The sequence below is a fragment of the Crotalus tigris genome, unplaced genomic scaffold (assembly GCF_016545835.1).
Source record: "Crotalus tigris isolate CLP2741 ecotype Arizona unplaced genomic scaffold, ASM1654583v1 scf7180000018183.1131761, whole genome shotgun sequence".
Classification (NCBI taxonomy): Eukaryota; Metazoa; Chordata; class Lepidosauria; order Squamata; family Viperidae; genus Crotalus; species Crotalus tigris.
The window spans coordinates 76,563-101,800 of NW_024096870.1; the positions used below are offsets into that span (position 1 = coordinate 76,563).

General features: G+C 35.9%; 1 protein-coding gene across 2 annotated transcripts in view; it reads left to right on the plus strand.

Annotated features, from left to right (window-relative positions):
* GALNT7 (polypeptide N-acetylgalactosaminyltransferase 7) overlaps positions 1-25,238 on the plus strand; it is an 83,849-nt gene that overhangs the window by 55,280 nt on the left and 3,331 nt on the right. The window contains exons 4-11 of one of the 2 annotated variants that reach the window (XM_039348823.1): positions 1,772-1,902; positions 2,097-2,176; positions 3,201-3,383; positions 5,247-5,364; positions 18,016-18,138; positions 19,720-19,938; positions 21,523-21,621; positions 22,577-22,705. In XM_039348823.1, the coding sequence (XP_039204757.1) occupies positions 1,772-1,902; positions 2,097-2,176; positions 3,201-3,383; positions 5,247-5,364; positions 18,016-18,138; positions 19,720-19,938; positions 21,523-21,621; positions 22,577-22,705 (1,082 nt within the window). Of the gene's footprint in view, positions 1-1,771; positions 1,903-2,096; positions 2,177-3,200; positions 3,384-3,535; positions 3,719-5,246; positions 5,365-18,015; positions 18,139-19,719; positions 19,939-21,522; positions 21,622-22,576; positions 22,706-25,238 lie in introns of both variants that reach the window. The other variant, XM_039348822.1, reaches the window with a different exon arrangement.

Here is a 25,238-nt window from a genome sequence, read left to right on the forward strand (position 1 = left end):
AAGTGAGGAGGACAGAGAAATTGCAGATATTCCAAAAGAGGATGTCAGTCATTTGATAATGCAGTTAGTCATTTGCCATGGAAAATGTCTAGATATACTGAGTGATATAGCCAGTATTGAGAGTAATTTCTCTGCTTACCTTCATAAAAAGAATAAGAAACAGACTAAAATTGACTCTTTTTTTCAGAAAGAATGATCAAACCAAGAAAAAACAGTACATAAATGTATTGATTTTGTATGATACAGTATTGTATGAATGATTTTCCTGTATATTCACTACATGGGTTTCTATATGACATTCTCTAATAAATGTACAATAAAATTAGGCACATGTACATATCAGTACAGTTGGTTCATATGTTGACCACTTTTGTTCAGTCCCTTGAGTGGTCAGCTTTCAGAGTTTTACTGTATGTCACTTTTATCTTTGAATTTAAAAATAATCTTCTGACAGATAGTCTGCCATTATGTTCAAGCATCCTCTGGTACAATGAAGAATTTATAGTTGATTCTGTGGTGTGAATGCCCAGGCTATGATGCAGCAAAGCAGCTCCAAAGCATAATATTTCCATCACCATGCTTTACAGTTGTATCAATTTCTTGTACTGGAGTATTGTCTTTGTTTTTCACCAATTGATGTCTAGTTGTTTGGTAATCTTTTAAAATCCTTTCCTAGACTCATAGGGATCTATAATCTTTTTGAAGATATTAGAGAAACTTCAGCAACAAAAAACAAATGAAACTAAATGTCTGAGGTTTTAGGTTCCTGCAAATCCTCTCTAACACTGTTCTAATCATTTATACCTCATCTGGTGCACTTGATTCTAATTTTAGGTATTTGAGGTAGTGATGAATATTTTTACTTTGTAAAGTATACTTTTCCTCATGCAAGGTGTACTTACTTTTTCCACATGCAAATAGTTAAGTGACACATACACATTATGTAAATGGTGCATTACATTTGTTATATCCCTTTATCAATATAATTGAAATAAGGATCAAATATCTATATGTTGAAAGAAGTGAAAATGTTAATGATGTCTTCTTAGTTTTTTACATGTCTCTATGTATTAAAGATATTTTAAAGATCTTAGAATCTTTTGTTTTCAGGGTCAGGTGTACTAATGAATACACATATCCTCTAATCACATCTTGATTGCTAGTAAATGAAGCATTTTATTTTGTGAGTTAAAGTCTTGATGATTTGAGAGGAGTGGTGTATGTCAAAGAGCAGCTGTAGTATTTTATCACTCTTCTGCTGTTGATTGAGTCTATTACACTGGTAAGAAGCCTAATTTAAAAAATGAAATCCCCTAAAATCATTGTTTTAAAATGGCATATATTCATTTGGGACATGGTTGGAGAATTGGTTAATATTTCTTTTGCCTTTCTGTTGGCAAAAGAGTTTAAAATATAAAGATATTATCTATGCCCATGATATATTACAGGTTAATTGTTGAATTGTTTCTGTTTTGTTTTATGCTTGTGAAATAATCAAGAAATAATTCTTAAGTGAGCTTGCAGCTATACCAAATTTATATAATGAATTTGACATCGATAACTTTGGAGAATAATCAAGAAATCTTAAATAAGTGTGCACTTATCAGTAAATATGCCTAAATTACACATTGAATCTAACATCCTTGATTTTTGGAGAATGTACATATTTAATCAAATATATGTCTGTTCTTAATATAGATTTAGTTTGTATTGTCAGCTCAACCTTAAATATTTATAACATACATGGATACCTCTTTTTATTATTTGATAGAACACTTAAAAGAAAGACTAGAGGATTATATTAAGCAGTGGAATGGCCTTGTAAAGATTTTTCGAAATGAAAGGAGAGAAGGTTTAATTCAAGCTAGAAGCATTGGAGCCCAGAAGGCTAAACTTGGAAAGGTAGAATACTGTTTGCTAAATAAAATCCTTCTTTCCATATAATCTCAATTTTATTTTTAATAGATCCTAAACCACATTATTGTAACCACGGTTCTTTAATTGCAAAATTACATTTTAAAAAATAAACTCAACATGTATTTTTATAAGAAAATAAAAACTAAATTGAAATCTCCTTTCCTCTTTGTTTTTTAAAGGTTTTAATTTACCTTGATGCCCACTGTGAGGTGGCAGTAAACTGGTATGCGCCACTAATAGCTCCTATATCTAAAGACAGGTAATAATTTGCTTATTTCTATCCCTCAGGAATCCTTTAAACATTGTAATTTTGTAGTATCCAAAATAGATAATCATTTTTTTAATAGGTAATTTTCTAACACATTTTTTCAGCTACCCAAATAGGAGTTTGCAGGTTGGCTGATAAAACTCTTGTTTTCTCTACAAAACCAATTTAGGAAAAAAATACTTACATTAACAGTTTTTATCTGAAGAATACCTAGCACTGTAAATAGTTGAAGTTCTGTTACTACCTAAAGACATTAATTGCATAATTGATTTCACTTGTGATGCAAACAGTTGGCAAGTTAATATCCATATTTACACAAATGAAAGCTACATTAAAATGAATAAAAATCTGAGAAAGTAGTCCTCAACGTGCAAAGCAGAATTGCATATGAATAGTCAGAAATAAAAGATATTATTTTAAATTGTTTCCCTTCTCCTTTCTTTTAAATAATGAGTTTGGGTAATTACATCAGAACACTAGTTTTGGTTTCAAAGTGTTCCAGTATTCATAAATGGACCTGTTAAAATAGTATATTTGCTAGGTTTAAATCAGACCTAAAGTTTAAAAAAAAATCTATGACATGTTTAAAAATGTATCTATTAAAATAATATATTTGCAAGCTTTACATTGTTTTTTTAAAAAATTGATGACATGTTTAAAAAACTGGCAAAACCACTTGACAGCCCCTCTGCCTCATGAAACCAAACAAGACAAATGCATTTAACAGCAGAATGCTACATTGTCCAAATGCAGAACATGCAATTTACATCATTCCCTTTCACAATTAATTTTCAAGAATCTATGCAGGAAAAGATAAATATATTTTCAACATTAATTTGAATTCATTCTATTAATTCATAATCTCTGTTCCTCAGTTTTATTTTATAGGAAAAGTAGTGTATATCTGTGTACTGTCTTTATTGAAACTATATTTGGATAAGGCATTAAAGATAGCGGGTAATCTATTAGATTAGACAGCTTAACCTTGTCTCTTCCCCTTCCATAAATATTTCAGAACTACATGCACTGTGCCTCTAATAGATTACATAGATGGAAATGACTATTCCATTGAACCACAGCAAGGCGGGGATGAAGATGGCTTTGCCAGAGGGGCCTGGGACTGGAGCTTGCTATGGAAACGTATTCCATTAAGCCACAAGGAAAAGGCAAAAAGAAAATATAAAACTGAGCCATATCGGTAAAGAACACTGTTTTGTAATACTGATCTTTATTAATTCATGCTTACCTAAATCCTTTCATTTTTTCCCACTCTTTTCCATGAACCATGGTTCGTTTAAATGTACCATATGCCTTCCTTCATCCTCACCATCATCATCCAAAATCCTGCAGAACCGCATGTACTGTGCCGCTTATAGATGTCATAGATGGCAACACTTATAATATTGTACCCCAAGGGGGTGGTGACGAAGATGGGTTTGCTAGAGGAGCATGGGATTGGAGCATGCTCTGGAAGAGGGTTCCCCTGACCAAACGTGAGAAGGCAATGAGAAAGACAAAAACTGAGCCGTATCGGTAATCACTAAGTGGCTTAAATGTTTTTCTTTTTCTTAATGATGTACTGACCTATTAAATACTTGCATGATATTCTGTTCTTAAAAATAATGCTTTAAAATAAGCCCTATCTTTTTTTCACTAACCTGTGATTAAGCGTTTCTTATATAACTAAATTAACTTTTGCAACTTGTCTATAGTATGCTTATTTACTCTATTTTCTAAGCAAAATATATAATAATTGCTGCTTTACAAATTGCTTTGAATGGATGTTGCAATTTGCACATCCTTCAGATTATTAATGTCTGCTATTTCAGTGCATGGTTATTCTTGTTCACTAGAAAAGTAATGATCAAAATGGGAAATAGCAGAGCATGTTGATATCAGTGTAAACTTGCTGCCCTTCTGGCATCTTGGGACCATTTCCAGTGTATTGAATTGCCTTATATATTATTTTATTTTGTGTTGTATCTTTTAACACACTTGAATGGCACTGAGATTAGCTTCAATTACTTAGTAGTGTGATAAAAAATATAATGTTATGCTATGCTGAAAGGGAAACATAACAGAAAATTTTAAATGCTTGCAGGTATTGCCCAGTTTTTCTATTCAGTGTTGGGCCTACCCCAAAAGAAAATAAACAAAACTTTCAGGGCCAAGAGTTTTGACAAAGTTAAAATTGACCTGACAAATTATTAACACTGTATTATTAACACTGATGACAACAAAATACATGATACATTAGGGGTAAATATTTTGATTTTATTGATTTTTACAATTCTCTTTAATTTGTTTTCACCAATAAAATGAATGTTCAAAAAGAAAATACACCTACCTGGAAAGGAATAAGGAATGTCCCTTTTTCCTGTCCTGTATTAATAGGCCTGTAGTTCTGCTTTAATTCAATTATTCTTCACTAACGGTGCAACCAGGCTTATTTTCAAAGATTCTTTTCCTTTAGCTAAATAATGTTTTTAAATCATTTCCGCAGTTTTAAAAAATGGATGTGTTTTTTTTACTTCGTGATTTATTAAGTTTGAAATATTTTATTGAAATTATGAAGCTTTGATAAATTAATTAAACATTTTTGTTCTCTAGCAGAAAAATGTTTTGGCCCATTCTCAAATCCCGGTATTTTCAATAGTTTATAGCAAAAACTTCAGTAGCTAAGCATTCTAGTCACTTGGCCTACTAAGAGCTTTTTTTAACCTTTACATGTTGCAATCTATTTTGAATTGATACAACTATTGGCATTGTGAATAATGCCTCCTTATGTAAAAAATAAAGCAAACTATAATACTTTTTTTCCTTTTAAACTTGGAAAAGGAACTTTTCCATTCTAGCATTTCCCCCATATGTTACTGTTTAAAATTCTTGAAAGAAAGAATTAAACATTTAATCTGTTTCAGTATTCCTAAATTCTAATGATCTTATTGTGACTTCATAATCAATGCTTTATAATTTCTGCATGTCTAAATTATTCCTTGTTTCTTAATAAAATAATCATTTATGCCATGCTGCATACAAACCATTTTTGTTTATCTTCTAGATCGCCTGCGATGGCTGGTGGATTATTTGCCATTGAACGTGATTTCTTTTTTGAGTTAGGTCTCTATGATCCAGGTCTACAAATCTGGGGTGGTGAAAATTTTGAAATATCCTACAAGGTAAATAGTCATTCCAGAGAGTCTATTACCATTGTTCAAGTAAATGTGTGGTCACTTTTCAGGCTACTTTTCATGTTCACCTTCATTGATAAAGGAAGTAAATGCCATCTCCTTTCTAGCAACTTGCTTCTAGTTAAGGTTATATAGACAGTTATGTAATACTCTTTCACTTATGTTATTCACACTTCATTGTGAATAATCTTAAATTTATTTTTGTTTTGTTTTATAGTGTCAAGCAAGTGTTTTGGGGGTTTTGGGGGGTCTCTAAGCCAAGTGTAGCTGTTTTTCTATAAGAGTTTTTAAAATAGTATATTTAGTGATCTTGAATTTGTGCCTTATTTGCCTAATATTTTGGGAGATTCACTTAAAAGGAAATTTGCATAAGTATCAGACCCTCAACCTATCTGTTTATTTCATTTTTTCGGGTACTGACATTCTGTTAGGAGGGGGGAGGTTTCGCTCTTTGGGGAGAGGAAAGCTCTGTGGGTTCTGGGATGTATATCCTTTGTTTTGTTCTTTTCACCTTTGATGCATCTCTCTGGGTGTGAAAGAGAGGAGGAATGTGCCTGGGTCCACCTGTCTTATCTCTACGCTGCTGGGAAGAGACCAGGAAGAAAATGAAACGCCTGTGAACTGCAGTTTATTACTCCGGTTCTCATAACAACTTCGCACCTGTGGATTGGCTAAAATGAAACTGGACAATTTGGTACTGGAGAGGAGTTTGAAAGGAGAGTTTTAATGTACCATTTTGCATGGGAATTATTCAGACCTTGCCTTACTATCCTGCTATCACTATCTCTCATTAAAAGTTCCTTTTGAAACAGTGCCAGTTTTAGGAGTTCTGCTTCCTTGGGAGTGCTAGCTGAGGCAGGACCTTACATTAGGCAATATCTGCAAAGTGGTCAACCCGGAGAGGCATCTGACTTACCATGGGGACTGTGCACACTATGTCCATGGCAGTGAGCAGGACAACACTGAATGGTGAGAAGAGTCCACACCAAGACTCACCCTGAAGAGATGGATGGAAGAGACAGCTGCCATGGAGGAATCTACAAGGCTGAGGTGGTCAGTTGGTTTGGGAAAAAGGGAAGACTGAGACAGAAGGACCCAATGGGTAACTTTCACCTGAGGTAGCCAAAAGCAGGGCTGGAGGTGCGAAATGGAACTGCTCTGTGACGACAAGGAGACCGAGGGAAAGCAGAACTGAACTGACCAGATCCTGAAACAAGCAATACACCTCATGGTGGAAGCTTTTCAGGACCTGAAAGTGAAATCTGGGCAGCGCAGAGGGAGAAGTGAGGAACAACTTGAAGAAGCAACGGGTGAGAAGAGCAGGTCTGTGGCTATTGAAACCGCAGTGGCTCTACCGAGACAGCAGTAACCACCCCAGCCACCCCGCAGCAAGCTGGCCCCTAGGGGTGAATGTCCCACAAGCAGCCAGGGAAAGAGCCCCGCACTCGTGAGCCAAAATTGATCCCCCTTGGTATGAAATTTGACGGGGATCCCCAGGTATTGGAATTCTTCCTTGCTCATGTTCTGGAGCCTTGGCCTGCCTACATGATAGGTACATCCTGGCCGAAGAAGTGGAGATCAATCAGAATCGCAACAAGTACAGGTCAGGCAGGGTTTGGAAGCGATCTCCACTGGCAGCTCAACTGCGTTTAATTCGTTGCTTCAAATGTGGCAAGGAAAGCCATTGCACTTCAGAGTGCCTCACGAAAACCCCTGCCAAGAGAGACCAACTATCTGGAGGGAAGCCGATGAAAACTACAAAAGGACATGGCCCTGAAGAGCGCGGAGTTCGTAGAGTTCTACCCAACCCCAAAATTAGGAGGGGGACTCTGAGCCTGCCAGAGGATGGACTGGGGACACTCGAAAGCAACTACAATGATGATCCCTTGGTAAGTGGGACAATGCCCATAGAACTGTTAATCCCGGATAAGGAAGAAAAGGTGGCCCTAAATGTCCTACTTGGATTGCACCAGGTGCCTAATCAGCCCAACCTTGGTAGGAAAATTACATTTGCCAACTTGATGGGTCCATCGCAGGGAGCATCCCAGTGAATTTTGCCACAACCCCCCTTGGACTAGTCATGGGAGGCCACTCAGAGACTCTAACCTTCATAGTGGCACCTGGCATGGAATGGCCTCTCATCTTGAGGTTGACCTGGCTGAAGAAATAGAACCCGCTAGTGGATTGGAGAGAAAGATGCTTGAAATTCCCTAAAGGGAAAAAATCCCTTACCAAATAAGCACAACCGCCCAAAGAAGGAACCAGCCTGAGAAGTAGTGGCTGCGTTGAGCGGTGAAACCTTAGAAAACATATCTAGAGTGTATACGAGCTAGTTGAGGTTTTCAGTGAGAGGAGTAGGGACGCGCCCCCCCCAACCCACAGACTGTGCCATTCAAATCATCCTAGAACTAAACTGCCAAAACCAAAGCTATATTCGATGACTCCCAGGGAATTAGATGAACTGCACCGGTTCATAGATAAAAATCTGGCCTGTGACTTCATCCAGCCAGCCAGATCCCAGATGGCTGCAACCATATTGTTTCAAGAGAAGAAAGATGGGTCTCTTCATCTCTGCATGGATTATAGGGGTTTAAACATGATGTGCATGGAAAATGTATATCCCTTACCCTTCATGAAAGATATGCTGGCCAACCTCTCTAAGGGAAGAATATTTTCTAAATTAGACCTGCAAGAAGCGTACTACTGGGTCAGAATCAAGGAAGGGGATGAGTGGAAAACTGCTTTCAACTGCCCTCTCGGTTGCTTCCAATTTAAGGTTCTCCTATTTGGTCTACAGCTCCTCTTCCCCGCTGTATTCATGCAACTGATTAATGAAGTGCTTCATGAGCACCTGTATAAGGGAGTTTTGATGTACCTGGATGATATATTAATTTGCACCGAAATGAAAACTGAGCATGTGAAACCAGTCAGGGTAGTCCTGAACAAACTTCCGTGTAGCTAAGTTATATGCAAAATTGTCAAAGTGCGGTTCCACAAGAAAAAAATCAACTACCTAGGCTACCAGATCTTACACAAGGGGGTAGAAATGGATCTGAAAGAAGTGCAGGCCGTCTTGGAGTGGGTTACCCCCTGCACCAGAAAGCAATTACAGAGCTTCCTGGGCTTTGTGAATTTCTATTGGCAATTTATCCCCTCCTTAACAGAGATTGTGCTCCCTATCACAAATCTATTAAAGACTAAGGGAGTGGATAAGCCAAAGCCCAGCCAACCGCTGAAATGTACTATGGAATGCCAAGCTGCCTTTGAAAAGCTAAAGTGGAGCCAGTGCTAAGACATCCAATCTAGAGAAACCATTCATAATTTAGACCAATGCCAGCGATGTAGCTGTGGGTGCAGTACTTATCCAAGAGAATGTAAAGGGCCAATTACAGCCCTGCACTTACACTTCAAAAAAGTTGTCAGAGACTGAACAATGCTGGGCGGTCTGGGAGAAGGAAGCTTACGCAGTGCAGTGGGCTTTCCTCACCTGGAGGCACTTCCTGGAAGGGAGCAAAATCCCTTTCCAAGTTTGAACTGATCATAAAAACTTAGAGGCTCCTAAGACCCCCAGAAAATTGTCTCCCAAACAAGCAAGGTGGGCCCAACAATTTTACTCTCCACTACTTGCTATTAGGAAAATACTTTCTGGCTGATGCTTTATCAAGGATGCCACAATATAACAGTATAAAAGCAGAGGTAATTAAGCCTCTACTCTCTCCACAATTAGCATCCCCAATAATTACAAGGGCACAGGCAAAAGACAGCCCATTGCTAGACAATGCCACTATGATGGCGCTTAAACAAGCCCTAGAAAAAGACGAGTGGTCCCTAAGCCATAAAAAACTTCTGCTCAATGCGGGATGGACTAGCATAGATAAGGGGGAAGCTGTACATTCCCACCGCCGAAAGACTGAAAACAATGCAAGTCTCCCATGGTTCAAAACTTGAGAGACACTTTGGATTTGTAAAACCCCTACATTTATTGAGGAGGCAATTCTGGTGGCCATCTTTTAAATAAGACATCGAAAGCTATGTGGCCAGCAGCAAAACAAAGACAACGAAAAACGCCTGGCCTTTTGCAGTCGGTAGCAAACCCTTCAGCACTCTGGAGAGAGATCTCTATAGATTTCATCGTAGAACTGCCAGAAAGAGCAGGAAACACTGTCATTTGGGTAGTGACTCACTTGTTTTCAAAGCAGGTCCACTTTATCCTGTACCAGAAGATCCCAACTTCCAAAACTCTAGTAAAACTGTTCCTCCAACATACCTATCGATTGCATGGGGCCCCTCACAATATAATTTCACATAGAGGGGTCCAATTCACCTCAGATTTCTGGAAGGCATTCTTGGACCTCTTAGGCATGGAACAGGGCTTGAGTTCTAGTCACCATCCTCGAATGGAGAGACAGAACGAACGAACTCAGTCCTGGAACAGTACTTAAGATGTTTCATTAACTACCATCAAGACAATTGGACTGACCTCTTGCCATTTGCTGAAGTGGCATATAACAGTGCTGTATACTTTAGCACGGGATACACCCTTTTTAAGTGGCCAATGCCTGAACTGCCAGGCAATGAACCCACCATCCCTTCCCTTAAGGAATGGATGAATCAACTGCAGAACAGGAAGGTCAGAAAGGCTCTCAGTGAGGCCAGAGAAGCCTATAAGGCTCAGGCAGATAAAAAGAGAATGGAACCTAAACCTTTCCACGCTGGGAACAGGGTATACTTGTCTACTAGATTCCTGCAGTCATTACAACCCTCCAAAAGGTTAGGATCAAAATTTATGAGTCCCTACCCCATCAAATGCATCATAAACCCAGTTACAGCAGAACTGGAACTTCCCAAGGCATTAAGGCAGTTTGCTAAAACCTGAGATAACTTTGCCTCTATGTGCCACCACCACAACCCATTATGGTAGAAGGTGAGCAACATTTTGAAAACACCATGGAGCCCTAGTATCTGGTGGCTTGGAAAGATCTCCTAGCACCCCAGAATGAGTAGGTCTATAAAAAGCATGTTAGAGCCCCAAGATTGCTCAAACACTTTCATGCGTGTTATCCGGGACAAGCCTGATTCACTTCTCATTTCTTTTTCTCCCCATTTTATTGTTTTCTATTTTTCCAGGTGGACCTCTCCTTTTAAGGAGGGTTATTTTTGGGGTACTGCCATTCTGTTGGGAGGAGGGAGGTTTCGCTCTTTGGGGAGGGGAAGCTCTGTGGGCTCTGGGATGTATTTCCTTTGTTTTGTTCTTTTCACCTTTGATGCATCTCTCTGGGTGTGAAAGAGAAGAGGAATGTGCCTGGGCCATCTGTCTTAACTCTATTCCGCTGGGAAGAGACCGGGAAGAAAATGAAACGCCTGTGAACTGCAGTTTATCACTCCGGTTCTCATAACAACTTTGTACCTGTGGATTGGCTGAAATCAAACTGGACAGTTGGGCACTGGAGAGGGGTTTGAAAGGAGAGTTTTAATGTATCATTTTGCACTGGAATTATTCAGATCTTGTCTTACTATTCTGCTATCATTACCTTAATAAAATCTTTTTGAAATGATGCCAGTTTCAGGAGTTCTGCTTCCTTGGGAGTGCTAGCTGAGGCAGGACCTTACAGTAGGTGAAGTTGGAAAACTCATATATAATAAGAAACTTAAAATATGACACTTTTTTCAATAACCACTTTGTAATTTTGAAGTTTGAACAAGGTCAGGTTGAATAATGTTGTGCATTGTATATATATTTGATTTAATCAAATCAGGAGTCAAATAGAACCACTTCTGTAGCCCTGGGGCTTGTATCTGGATTTTTACAAAGTGAATTACTGCAAATTGTTTGCTAGATAGAAGGCTTTCAATTTCAACACACCTGTTGTAGTTTGTTATTAGGTAATCTTTTTGATGAAATAATACAAAATGCATAAAAGCAGAAATCTATATATGAAGTGGAACAATTTCTGAGTAAGCCTACACAGATACAAAAATATTTAAAATATAAAATTTTCTATTCTATTAAGCTATTCAGAATAATATCAAGATTTTAGTAACAAAAACTGTATTGATATAGTATCTTCCAAGTCTCTAGCCACATCTGGGTTTATTTCAGTTAAAGAACGCAACAAAATCCTACTAATAAAATCACAAATTGTGGGTTGACTTCCGGTGGTCAGCGTCGATGATGGCGGCTACATTGTAGTCGTCCTCCTGGGAAGGCGTCAGAACCGCGGAGCACAGCGTATACCAGCTGTCCCGCGGCTCGAAATCCCCCTCCCGGGCGAAGGGAGAGGGTAGAGAAGTACACGAATAGAGGTAGAGCCTCTTAAACCCCCCAGGACTTTTCTTTTTGGGGGGTGAAAAGAGAGCTCCCTCGGAGTTCGTGTTATCTCCGCCTCCCAGCTGTTTTTGCTTCTTCGGAAGCAAAGCGAAACGCCGCTACCATCTCCGCACCTAAAACGATCGGGTGAGTGACTTTTAAAGCAGACAGAGCCGGATAAAGGATTTTACTTACTGAGTTTTATTTGCTTTTTAGTTTATGTTGATTTCTTTTTCTTTTGTTCTTTGTCGGTTTGGAGAGTGAAAGTAAAATGGCAATTTGAAAGTGCCCTTTTTTTTTTTTCCGGAAAGAAGCAAGTTAAACGGAATGTAATGGACTATATAGCTCTTTCTCTTTTAAACTTTCTAAACTTTTTTTTGAAAATGGTTTTGTGGTTTTAAAGTTTCTTTTGGACTCTCCTTTGCTCCTTTTTAATTTTTGAGGATTCTAGTATTTTTTTTTTCAAGAAGGAAGAAAGAGGGAATAAGATCCTTTTAAAAAAATGGCTTCAAAGAGGCAAGCAGTCCCTACAGTTCCTAAGGTGCCTTCTTCTCCTGCAATCTTACCAGTACAACAACCTAAAGCTACACCACCATCTTCTCCTCCTTTGCCAGTATTATCTGTACAAGATATGAAAGATATAATGGGAAATGCTGTATCCCAAATCAGAGAGGAAATGAAGGAGCTTCTAGATCAGAACAAATCTGAAACTAAAGGGGAAATGAAGGAGCTTTTTGATCAGAACAAAATTCAAATTAGAGGAGAAATGAAGAACCTCTTAGAGCAGAATAATACTATTTTGAGGCAAGATATAGTTACAGCTCTATCAGGATTGGCCTCTGTGGTTGAGAAGCTTGATTCTAGAGTGGAAGAGGTCGCAGACAAAGTTGATATCCTGGAAGATAAATTTGAAGGTATGGAAAAAAAGATGGAAATTTCACAAGATGATATTGTTATGTCTCAGTATAGGGAAATGGAATATGCCCTAAGAATCAGGGGTTTGAAAGAGGATATGAATCAAGATTTGATAGAGATTGTGGTTAATGACCTTGCCATCGTTTTGAATAGGGAGAAAGATGGACTACGTAGAGAAGTGGAAAAAATTTACAGAGTTAACTCCTGGGTCGCAAAACAGAAGAACTTACCAAGAGATGTTGTGATTTATTTTGCAAAGAGATCTCTGCGCAATGAAATCATACAAGCTTTTTATAATAAGAGGTTCCAGATTGCTGCTCAAGATGTTATCATTTTAAAGGAGATCCCATCTAAAATTTTAAGAAATAGAAAAGACTTTTCTTTTTTAGCCAATGAACTTAAAACAAGAATGATGCCATTCAGATGGGAGATTCCGATGGGTATTGTTTTGAGCCATGCGGGGACGCGTTACAGACTTAACACAGTCGCTAAAGCAAAGGAGTTTTATACTTCGGTCCTGGGAGCAGGCTCATCGTCATCTATGATGCAGAAAGTTCTGGATGCTAAAGAGGCGGAACAGCAGTCTGAAGGATTAGGTGTGATGGTTGCTGGAAAGTTACAGACGGAATGGTTGCGACAAACAGAGATCAAAGAGCAAAGAATGACCCGTGCAGCACATAGACGCAAGGAAAAGGAACAACAAAAGAAAGAAGTTAAAGAATCTCTCCAAGAAAGTGTTTTGTTGCCGGTGGGAGGAGCAAGACCCAAGAGTTCTGCAACACATTCTTCAATGGCAGACCTTCAGGCAGTCTTCTCCAGGCTTCTGGTTAAGGGAGATGGTAAAGCTCCTGACTTGGAATGCTAACGGCCTTAACTCCCCGAATAAGAGAAAGAAAATCTTTCACTACTTAAAGCAACATAATAATGATATTATTTGTTTGCAGGAAACACATATTTTACTTAAAGATCAAAAATATTTAGTCAATTCTCGTTTGGGATCTCATTTTGTATCTTCAGCTCCTGGGAAAAAAGCGGCTGTAGTTATTTATGTTAAGCAAAACTTATCAGCCTGTTTGGTAGAATCTGATCCTCAAGGGAGATATGTTATGATTGAAGTTGGTTTATATGGTAAGAAAATACTTATAGTGGGACTGTATGCACCAAACCAACAAGAGGAACAATTTTATAGATTGTTGCATCAGAAATTAACTTTGTTGGATTATAGATCTGTGATATTAATGGGAGACTGGAATGGTGTCTTAGATATACAAAGAGATAAAAAAGGATCTTCCACTTTTTTTAAACAGGCTAAACTACCCAAAGCTTTTTTTGACTTGAAAGAGGACTGGGAGCTGCGAGACTACTGGCGTGAACGCAACCAGGAGGAGAGAGACTTTACTTTCTTTTCAGATAGACATCAATCCTTTTCAAGAATTGACTTTTTTTTTATTACAACTGATTTATATTTTAGGGTAAAGAATGTAAAAAATTTTCCTAGGACGTTGACAGATCACAGTCCAGTCTGGATGGAGTTGGTTGATGAAAAAGAGGAGAGGAGATCGTGGAGGGTGAATGAGAATTTATTTAGACAAGAAAAGAGTATTCAAAAATTAAAAGAACATCTAAAGGACTATTTTGTTGTAAATATGCATAAAGGAACTTCAATGTCAATGGTATGGGATGCAGGTAAAGCCTTCATGCGTGGGATTTTGATACAAATGAATAGTGCTCAGAGACAAAAGCAGATTCAGAAACGTAAGGATTTGGAAGATGAGATTAAATTAAAAGAAAAATCTCTGATTCTAAATCCCACAGACGAAAAGGTTAAAGAATCTATAAAATTGCTCAAAACACAATTTAATATGTTGATGGCTGATCAAACCGCAACTAACTTATTGTATATGAAACAAAATACATTTTGTAATGCCAACAAACCAGGGAGATGGTTGGCTTATCAATTGAGAAAGAAACAGAGACAGAGAATTATAGATAAAATAAATTATAAAGGTAAATTGGTGTACCAGAAGGAGTTGATCAAGAAATCTTTTTTAGATTATTATCAAAAACTATATAAGAGTACTAATGTACAAATTTTAGATATAAATAATTATTTAAGTGAAGCCAACTTTCCCAAATTAACAGAAGATCAGAAACAAGAAATTAATGGTTTAATTACCACTGAGGAAATTGTGACAGTGATTAAGGAATTAAAATTAGGTAAAGCACCGGGTACGGATGGCTTGACATCTATTTATTACAAAACTTTGTTAGAAGAGATGATTCAACCTTTATGTGAGCTTTTTAATAATATATTACAGGGTTTAGAAATTCCTCCGTCATGGGGCAGAGCTTTCATATCTTTAATTCCAAAAGAAGATCAAGATCTTACTTTACCAAAGAATTATAGACCTATATCTCTTTTAAATGTAGATTATAAGATTTTTGCAAAAATCTTAGCCGATAGGCTTATGAGGGTTTTCCACCAGCTTATACATAAGGACCAAACGGGTTTTATAACTGGCAGGTATATGAAGAATAACGTTAGACAAATTATTAACTTACTAGAATATTTAGATAAGAATAACCAAGTTTCCGCAGGACTGATATTTTTAGACGCTGAAAAAGCCTTTGACCAATTGAATTGGCAGTTTATGTTAAGATTAATTGAGGATATGAATTTTGGAGAAAAAATTTTACAAGCTCTTGGTGCTATATATCAAAAACAAACGGCACAACTTATAGTTAACGGGGGCTTGTCAGAGGTTTTCACAATAGAAAAAGGGACAAGACAGGGATGTCCATTGTCACCACTACTGTTTGTTTTAACTTTGGAAATTCTGCTAATTAAAGTTCGAGAATCCCAGGAAATAAAAGGAATAGAAGTTAATAAAAAAGAATATAAACTAAGAGCTTTTGCAGATGACTTGGTGGTTACCTTGTCTCAACCTACCTATTCTGTAGTAGAGTTGTTACAATTGATTTACCAATATGGACGGGTTTCGTGATTTAAAATTAATAATAATAAGACTAAAATATTACCCAAAAATATGACTAATTTGGATAAGCAGACTTTGGTTAACTTGACAGATTTTGAAGTTGTTGATAAGATAAAATATTTGGGGGTCACTTTATCTGTTTCTAACGCAAAGTTGTATAAAAATAATTATGAAAGGTTGTGGGTCAGGGTACAAAGAGACTTGAAAAATTGGGAGAAGTTGCAATTATCCCTTATGGGAAGAATTGCGGTGATTAAAATGAATGTCCTGCCAAAGTTTCTCTTTTTATTTCAAATGATACCTATCCTAAAGAATGAGGTTAACTTAAATGAATGGCAGAAAGGTATCAATAAATTTATTTGGGCAGGGAAAAAACCAAGAGTAAAGCTTAAAATTATGCAAGATATTCGTGAGAGAGGTGGACTCAAGGTACCGAATTTGAAATTGTATTATGATGCTGTGGCTTTAACATTACTTAGTGACTGGGTTAATTTAACAAATGTAGAAATACTCCACTTGGAGGGTTGGGATTTACTTTTTGGATGGCATGCCTATTTAATTTTTAATAAAAAAGCTGACCGGGTTTTTAAATCTCATAAGGATTTCTTTACTTCGGGTTTGGAGGAAATATTATAAAAGTGATTTTAAAATACCATTATGGGCTATACCTTGGCATGCGATAGAAGGGATAAGGAGAGGAGTTAAGATGGATAGTGTTTCTTATGCACAATTACTCAGATGGGATGGTAAAAATTGGCACTTAAAATCTTTGGAAGATTTAGCACATGAAAATATTACATATTCATTGTCTATACTGTTTCAGTATAGACAAATAGTGGATAGATGGAAGATAGATCGTAATATGGGTTTGCTTAGAGAAAATGAAAATCTTTTTAAACAAGTAAAAGACCAAAGACGAACTCATATTAAGAGAATCTATGGGGTGCTAGTAGAACTGGATTCAGAACCAGAACTAATTAAAGAATGTATGATTAAATGGGCACAAAATTTTGGTGAACCAGTTCTACTAGACACTTGGGAAACCATCTGGGTGAGGAATGTTAAATTTACACAAGCCCAGAACTTAAGGGAGAATTTTTACAAAATGTTTTATAGATGGCACCTTGATCCACAAAAAATGTCTCGTATGTATCCTGACTTACAGCCTAAATGTTGGAGATGTGGTTGTTTGGATGCTACTTATTATCATATTTGGTGGTCGTGTAAAAATATAAAAGCTTTTTGGATTAAGATATGGTGGAATATTCAAAGAATTTTTAGAAGAAGGGTAAAATTTACCCCACAATTGTTTTTGTTGGGTATTGTTATAACCAGGAGGTTATACTGATGTTAAATTTAATCACAGCTGCAAGGTTGTTAGTAGGGCAATACTGGAAGAAGGAATCTTTGCCTACCTTGCAAGAATGGTTTTTTAAAGTTTCTTATTTGGCGGAAATGGCAAAGATTTTGGCTTTTTTAAAGGATCAATCGCAAGAGAAGTTTTTTGCGGTATGGGAAAAATGGATAGATTTTATACAACATAAGTTGGATATAAAAAAATATTACTTAGTTTTTCAATAACCTATATATAAATTTTAATATTTTATAGATTGTATTTTTTTTTCTTCTCTTTCCTTATATTTTTTATTTTTATCTCATCTTATTTTACTTCTTTTTATATATATATATATATATATCTTTTCTTCTTTCTTTTCTCTTTTATTCTCTTTCTTTTTAAGTAATTTTTTTCTCTTTTTTTTAATACCTATGTTTTGTTTTGTTTTTTACATATATATTATTGTTAATTATCTTATAAGCTTAGGTAATGTATTTAGATATATTAATGGTTTATATATTTTTAATTTTTTTAAAGATTTTTAGAAATTTTAATCAAGCCTATATTCAGCTCTGGGAAGGTGGGGGGGATGGACTGGGAGGGTTGGGGTGGTTGGGTAGGGTTGTTTTTTGTTTTTTATTTTTTTTCTCTCCTTATTTGTAAAAACTTTTAAAAATTTTCAATTAAAAAAAAATCACAAATTGTGTTTCTTTAGTATGCTAAAATTTAATACATCAATTTGGAACCTAATGAGCATTTTACTATGGTCTGAAAAAATAATATGGTTCAGATTTACATTACAGTTTTTGGTTTTAATATAAGACTACAAAATGAAATGAGTCTCTAAAATAACTTGCAGATATTACTTCATAATTTGGCATAAATCCTGTTGTTATAGTATTGACTATTTTATTAATATTGAACACTACTTATATTTTTTTCTTCCAGATAAAATGTAACTGCTTGTTAGATTTAACTAGGGAAGACATATTTCTTTGGTCATTTTGGTAGTAATGCTGAAAGTGCAGTTCAATTAAATTCTTTATATATAATGTTGACTTGGTAAAATCTCCTTGTATATTCAGATTTGGCAGTGTGGAGGACAGCTACTATTTGTGCCTTGTTCTCGTGTTGGGCACATATATCGTCTCCAGGGATGGCAAGGGAATCCACCTCCAGCTTATGTTGGATCATCTCCTACTTTAAAGGTAATGCTTATGTCCCTAAAATATTAATAAATGTAAATCTTTTATATCATTTCATATTAATGATTGAATTAAATTAAAGCTGTATAGGTTCCCATTAGATTTATTTACTTATTTAATGTATGGCATATAATGTCAGGGAAATTGACACATGCTAGACACACAGTGCAGTCCTGACAGTCTAGACTGCTAGTTGATTCTGTTTAGCACTTGCGGGTCTATCCTTGGTGTACCGCTGGGGGCTTTACACCAATTAGTTAGCAGTACATGGGTTGATAGCTTTTCCAGGCTCCTCTGCCAGTCTTGCCTCAGGTCGCAATGCCTTACATCTGGCCAGGTCCAGCACTGGCTTCCACTCTCTACACACATGAACTTGCCTAAGTTTTTCCCAAGTAGATAAATTCCCACCATTTATCTACTTGCAATATTGCATGTTTTGAACTGCTCGGTGGGCAGGAACTAGGGACCAAGTGACAGGAGCTCATTCCATCTCACAGAGCCGGGCTCAAACCACCAGAGTGGAGACCACGCACTGCATCCCCTCCACACCAGAAATGAATAGGAATGCAGAAATTCCTATTCAACTATTCAGATATATTGCTAACATATCTAGATTGACTAGACAGCCTCTGACCGTAAGATCAAATTAAATTAAACCTAATTTGAATCCTGCAATTGGACAATTTTGCACATCCTTATCAATGTTTTCTAATTATCTATCCCTATTTAGTTAATAGATGAGCATTCAGTGATCCCAGGCAATTTTTTTTTTTTTTTTTTTGCATTCTCTGGAAAGCCACCTAAATTTTACTGCTGACACTTGACAGTGAAGTTCTAAATGCAGTCTTTAAACTGTAAAAAACTTCGCCAACCCTAGTTTATTAAACAGAGATACATAAAAAGTTTTCAATATAATTCCTTACTAATCGTCCTGTAAATTGATAATAGGACAATATTTTTTTGGTCCCAACTTTTACATTGTTACAGTAGACGTGACTGGGATTAAACCTTCTTTATACCAGTCTTAAGTTTATAGAGTGAACTACTTTAAATCCACTTTGAGCCATTGAAGATGTAGATTGACATTCCTTTCATTCATAATATCTTTACCAGAATGAGAGAATAGAATAAAATCATTCAAGAAAGATACAACCACAATTGAGCCCAAAATTTCTGTTGCTAAGTTAGACATTTTTAAAGTGAATTTTCCTCCGTTTTACTACTTTTCTTGCCACAGTTAAATGAATCACTACAGAGTGTTAAATTAGTAACACGGTTGTTAAGAGAATCCAACTCCCCTATTGACTTTACTTGTCAGAAGTGGCAAAAGGGGATTTACATGAACCCAGGAGACACTGCAACTGTCATAAATATGAGTCAGTTGCCAAGTGTCTGAATTTTGATGACATGACCATGGGGATGCTGCAATGGTCATAAGTGTGAAAAATGGCCATAAGTCTTTTTTATCAGTGCTGTTGTAACTTCAAATGAACAGTTTGCTAAATGAACTGTTGTACGTTGAGGACTATCTGTAGTTGCTTTCCATTTTTTTAAATGTATGCATTAATTTTATATGTTTTACAGAACTATGTCCGTGTTGTTGAGGTCTGGTGGGATGAATTCAAAGATTATTTCTATGCTAGTCGTCCTGAAACAAAAGCACTAGCTTATGGAGACATATCAGACCTGAAGAATTTTCGTGAAGATCACAAATGCAAAAGCTTTAAATGGTTTATGGAAGAAATAGCCTATGATATAACTTCTCATTATCCTCTGCCACCTAGAAATGTGGAGTGGGGAGAGGTAACTGTTTTTTCATCTAAGTCAGTATTTGAATAATCTCCTGAGCTAATGCTAGCCTTGTCTATCTAAGAATGTATATTGGATTAGGAGCATAGGGGAATCTCTGAAGAAATAGGTGTCTTATATGTAAAAAGTATTTAAACTGTTGGAACCATTAGATCACATATTAAACCATATTTAATTAAATTCAGGCCTTCTGAACAAAACTAGTTTGTCACAAAATAGTGCTGATTTTCCAGGTAGTAGTTGCCAACCAACTAGCGATACATATGCCATATTGTTGTCTGAGCTGAAACTGAAAATTTAGATTTTTTTGTAAACCTTTGCAAAAAGTAGCAGATAATTCATATATTAACATCAGATTTTAGGCATTATGGCCTGAAAGAGAATCAAAATGTTAGTATTAATTATATGAATAGAAAATTGTTTCCTAGGGTTAGGCATTATAAAAATGAAAACTAATTGTGGATAGAATGGTCCTTGTGCTTTTTTCAAAGAAGAGTTTTGTGATCAACAAAATTGTAATAAATAAGCCAACGGGAGTTAAAATAAGTGTTGTCTTTATGAAATTGAATTTAGATGGCAAAGAGAAGGGTACGTAAAAAAGTGATTTATTCATAATGATATTCATTTATGAGATTGATAAAGATTGAGACAAATAGAGCAAAATGTTGTTTCTTAAAAAAGTAGGAAAAAACAAGATAAAAATCTGGAAGATTTTAAAATAAAGCTTGCAGTTATTGCCAAGGCTATTTTGCCATTCACTGCCATTCAAATAATTGGCCACTGACAACTGCCAAGTATAGAAAATTAAATAAAAGTAATAGTTACTGAAAATGATTCAGGGGAATTACATTTTTGTTTTACTTAAGTAGTATATCACACATCATTAACATATTGCCTGTACATTACTTATTTGAAAAAAAAAACTCCTTGTTCTTTGCCTCTAATAAAAAGAATTCTTATTCTCATGCAACAGATATTTTCAATATATTTCATTACATTTTATTCATTATTGTGGTTGCTGTTGTGAAATAATCTTTAATATATAATACAGTTTGTGGCAATGGTAGAGAATATTAGAACAGTTTCATTTATGTGTCCCATTTATTGGGAAATCATGCTTTAAACGAGCAGTGGAATTCATAAAGGGAAGGTTCTCTGTGCTGATAATTGAGTTGAAAACAAGATTAGGTATATGCACAAATTCTCTTGGTTTTTCATTTTAGTGTTCCACAATCCAGGGCTAAAGAACTTGTCATCTCTAGATGTTGGTGAACTACAGTTCAGCGGCTTCTACTGCCCCGCAAAGGAAAAATGTGGCTATAGTTCACCAATATCTGGAGATCCTTAAGTTCCTTATAGCTGAAGTTCCTTTGAGAGTGAACACAACATGCATTAATTATAAGAAGATTTATAGGGTTTACTTTGAATCTTTTGTTATTTGCTATGCTATTTACCTTTATATATGCATGAGTTATATGAAGCTGTTTTGTTGTGGATTACAAATAATAGTTTTCCATATTATTTCTATTATTAATTTACTATATTGTAATAGTAATACAAATCGTAAATGTGTTTCAGATTAGAGGTTTTGAAGCAGCATACTGCATAGATAGTATGGGTCATACCAATGGAGGCTTTGTGGAACTTGGTCCATGCCATAGAATGGGAGGAAATCAAGTAAGTAGACTCAGATAATGTTTTCAGTTGTGAGCTAAAATATTAAATAAATTGCTTACAATTTTTAGATTGGAAGCTGCCTTCCTTCCCAATCCAAGAGACATTTTTGTGATATATACATATCACACATTTATTTTCTTATTTTTGTGTGTATGTGTATATCATAAAAGTTATTACTCTCCCATATGCCTTGCCTCAATAAATACTATGTATACTGTAATCTCTTTTATTGATTTATTTGAAATTGTTTCTTTAAAAAAAAAATCTGCTTTGAATGTAATATATACAGGGGAGCTATCTATATGTACAGGGATTATGGCTGTAATTTTGCTTCAGTTTATATGATTTTGACAAATAAACTAAAGCAGTTGCTACTTTTATTTTCATGCCATGTAAACAGGAATAATATTCTCACTCTATATTTGGGTGCACTTAAGACTTAACAGTTCAGTTTCTATGTACCCTTCTCTTATTTTAGTCTTTCAAATAAATTTTCGTTCTGAAAGTTTCTGAATGCAGAAGCTGAAATGCAGAACTTGCAGTTTAATATTCAGAAGAATGCAAATATTAATAAAATGTTGATCCATAAAATATGTTGATCTATGCATATCCAAGTTATTTCAAGTGTGTGTGTCAAATTATAGATTCTAAGTATTGCAATTGTGCTTGTTTCATGCATTCTTAATAGATTTGGTATGTGTGGTATAGTAGTTAAGGTTCTTAGGTAGGAATAGATACATACACTTTCAAATCTATCCTCAAATGGTAATATTTAGCATATAGCTTTCTAAATTTTTTGTCATAATTATTTTTGCCAGTACATATTTAAGAATGCCTCTTTAATTATATTTATAAGCTGATTTCAGTCTTACTTGTATGCAACAATATGCTTTATATGGTAACATTTTTTAGTTATTAGAACAAAATATGCATTGTTTTTAATATTTATTTTTAGCTCTTCAGAATTAATGAAGCTAACCAACTCATGCAGTATGACCAATGCTTGATTAAAGGACCTGATGGATCAAAAGTTATGATTACACATTGCAATTTAAATGAATACAAGGAGTGGCAATACTTCAAGGTATCTGATTGGTGCTGAGAATCCCATTAGGATAACAATGATTAATTCTTTTTGAATTTTAGATAGATTTAAATAATAGCATAAAACAGGTTGAACTAGACATGAATATTATCTTCTTATGGTTTCTTCTGTGTAACTCCCTTTGTCTGTCATAGAAATCATTACTGTTTATGAACAAGATTTAATGAATTTATCCACCATATTTTAATATCTATGCATGTATATGCATGTATGTATTATTTTGTGATATAAAAGGCAAGTAGGAAGGGTAAAGAACTTGCAGGCACACTAGTAGTGTGATGTCTTCAATTACTTATTTACTTACTTTCTTACTTATTTCTTTATAAGATTTTTTACTACCTGAAATCTTAACTGCCCTCTACATGGCTTACTGAGCTTCCATTATACAATGCAATGCAAAATCACTATAATAATTAAATAATGCAATTAGCAATTAAGCAGTAGAAGTAATAATACCACATTCATAGTGGTTGCATTTAAGTCTCCAAAGGGATTGGAAAGCCTTGAAGGTTGGGATGATCCTCATTTCCAGGACCAGCTACTTCAGAGGAAGGAAACTGTGACAGAGGATGCTCACTCTGCTATATGTACTGGTAAATGGATCTTATGGATCTTTTAGCAAGGGCTTCCTAATTGGATAAGAGAGCAAAAATCCTGTTTTAATATCATTCCTGAGCTCAGCTGCCTATACTGCCAAGGCTCTAGATAATCTTCATCTTCTAGAATTTTTTACAATTTCACTTCAGTTCAGTAGCCTACCCAAAAAGAAAGGTTAAACATAGAGAGGAAGTTGTTTAAGTCTGAGGTACCAGACTTGGCCTCTTGAGTCAGCAAACTAGTGCCTTGTTAAGGACCTCTGCCATTTCCTCTCAAAAAGGTATTGATGACAACTCATAGTCCTTTCCATAGTCCAGTTCAGTCTGCAAGTGGTAGAATCAAGAATATAAAGGACTTTGTGCGCTTTCTCTTTTGAGTAGAGGGGAGAGTTGATCATGAGCCGAGGTGGCACAGCAGTTAGAGTGCAGTACTGCAGGCCACTTTAGCTGACTGTGTTCAGCAGGTCAGCGGTTCAAATCTCACCAGCTCAAGGTTGACTCAGCCTTCCATCCTTCTGAGGTAGGTAAAATGAGGACCCAGATTGTTGGGGGCAATGTAAATATATATATACATTGCTTACTGGTGTACACCGCTTAGAGAGTGCTTGTACTTAAAGCGGTATATAAGTCTCATAAATAAATAAATAAATCTCACAGGGTTGAATCAGTATGTGGATTGTGTGGATGAATAAAATGGGCAAGGTTGTTTTGTTAGTGTTTACTGCTTTGTTTATCTTGCTATATATGTTATGTATTGTGTATCTAGAATTAGGAAGAGGAGTAATTATTAATTAAAAATAATCTTCAACTTAATGACTGTTGGAAGTTTCAGTAGACTTCCCCAGTGTTACTTGCAACATGTAATGACCTTGTAATGACCCACACACACAGATAAAAACGCTGTGGTCATGTTTTGGGCTTTTGATAGCCAACTCACTTTTACTGTTTGTAATGTCCCACAGTCACATAACTGTCATTTGTGACATTTTTAGCTGGTTTCCGCATTTACTTCTGGTTTCTAGCAAAAAACCCTTTAGAGAAAATGAATTCACTTAACAATTGCTATGTTAGCTTATTGACTGCCACATTACATTAATGATGTCATAAAAAAACAGTCATGACTTTGAGTCCAGTCACATGATGCCTCAACTTACAATTATAATTTCAGGATTAATTGCAGTCATAAGACTACCTGTATTGGCTTGACTATGATTCACAGAGCCTCTCAGGGATGGGGGATTTGATTGCAGATGAGTAAAAATAGAGGGAGTAACAGTAGTGATGGGCAGCATAAAATTGGCACACGAGATACCAAAGGCTGTCCCAGCCACAGCCTTCACTTACTGATCTGGCAGAAACGTTGATTCCAAAAGCCCCAAATTATGAGCCAACTCCATTTGGTAAGTGTGACCTTCTAGAGTTAAAGATTAAATATTCCAGATTGAATAGGCTTTTGGAATTATAGAAGTTTTTCTTGCTAGGATTCATACTGAGCCTATTTTTCTTCAAGTTACTATGTCAGGACTTCCACTATATTACATATTTATTTATTAAATTTTATTTGCCACCCATCTCATTTTGCAATAACTCTAGGCGCCTTCTGTCATTCAATCAGAAGTGGACATGTATAATTGAGTATGACTTGCATATTGGTGATACATTACCTATGCCTACTTATGACCTTTCTGAAAATGTACATTTAGAAACTGAATAGTGGGACAAAAGGCTGGCTCCTGCAGGACTCACATTAGAGCTCCTACATACCTGATACCTCAGCCTCCACCATGGTCATTTGAGATCAGCCCCTATGGAAGGTAAAATACCATTATAAAATTGAGCTTTATGCTTCTAGCCTTCAGACCTGGTCCAGCTGTGGTAGATGGCATCAAAAGTCATTTGAGGACCAGGAGGGTCGC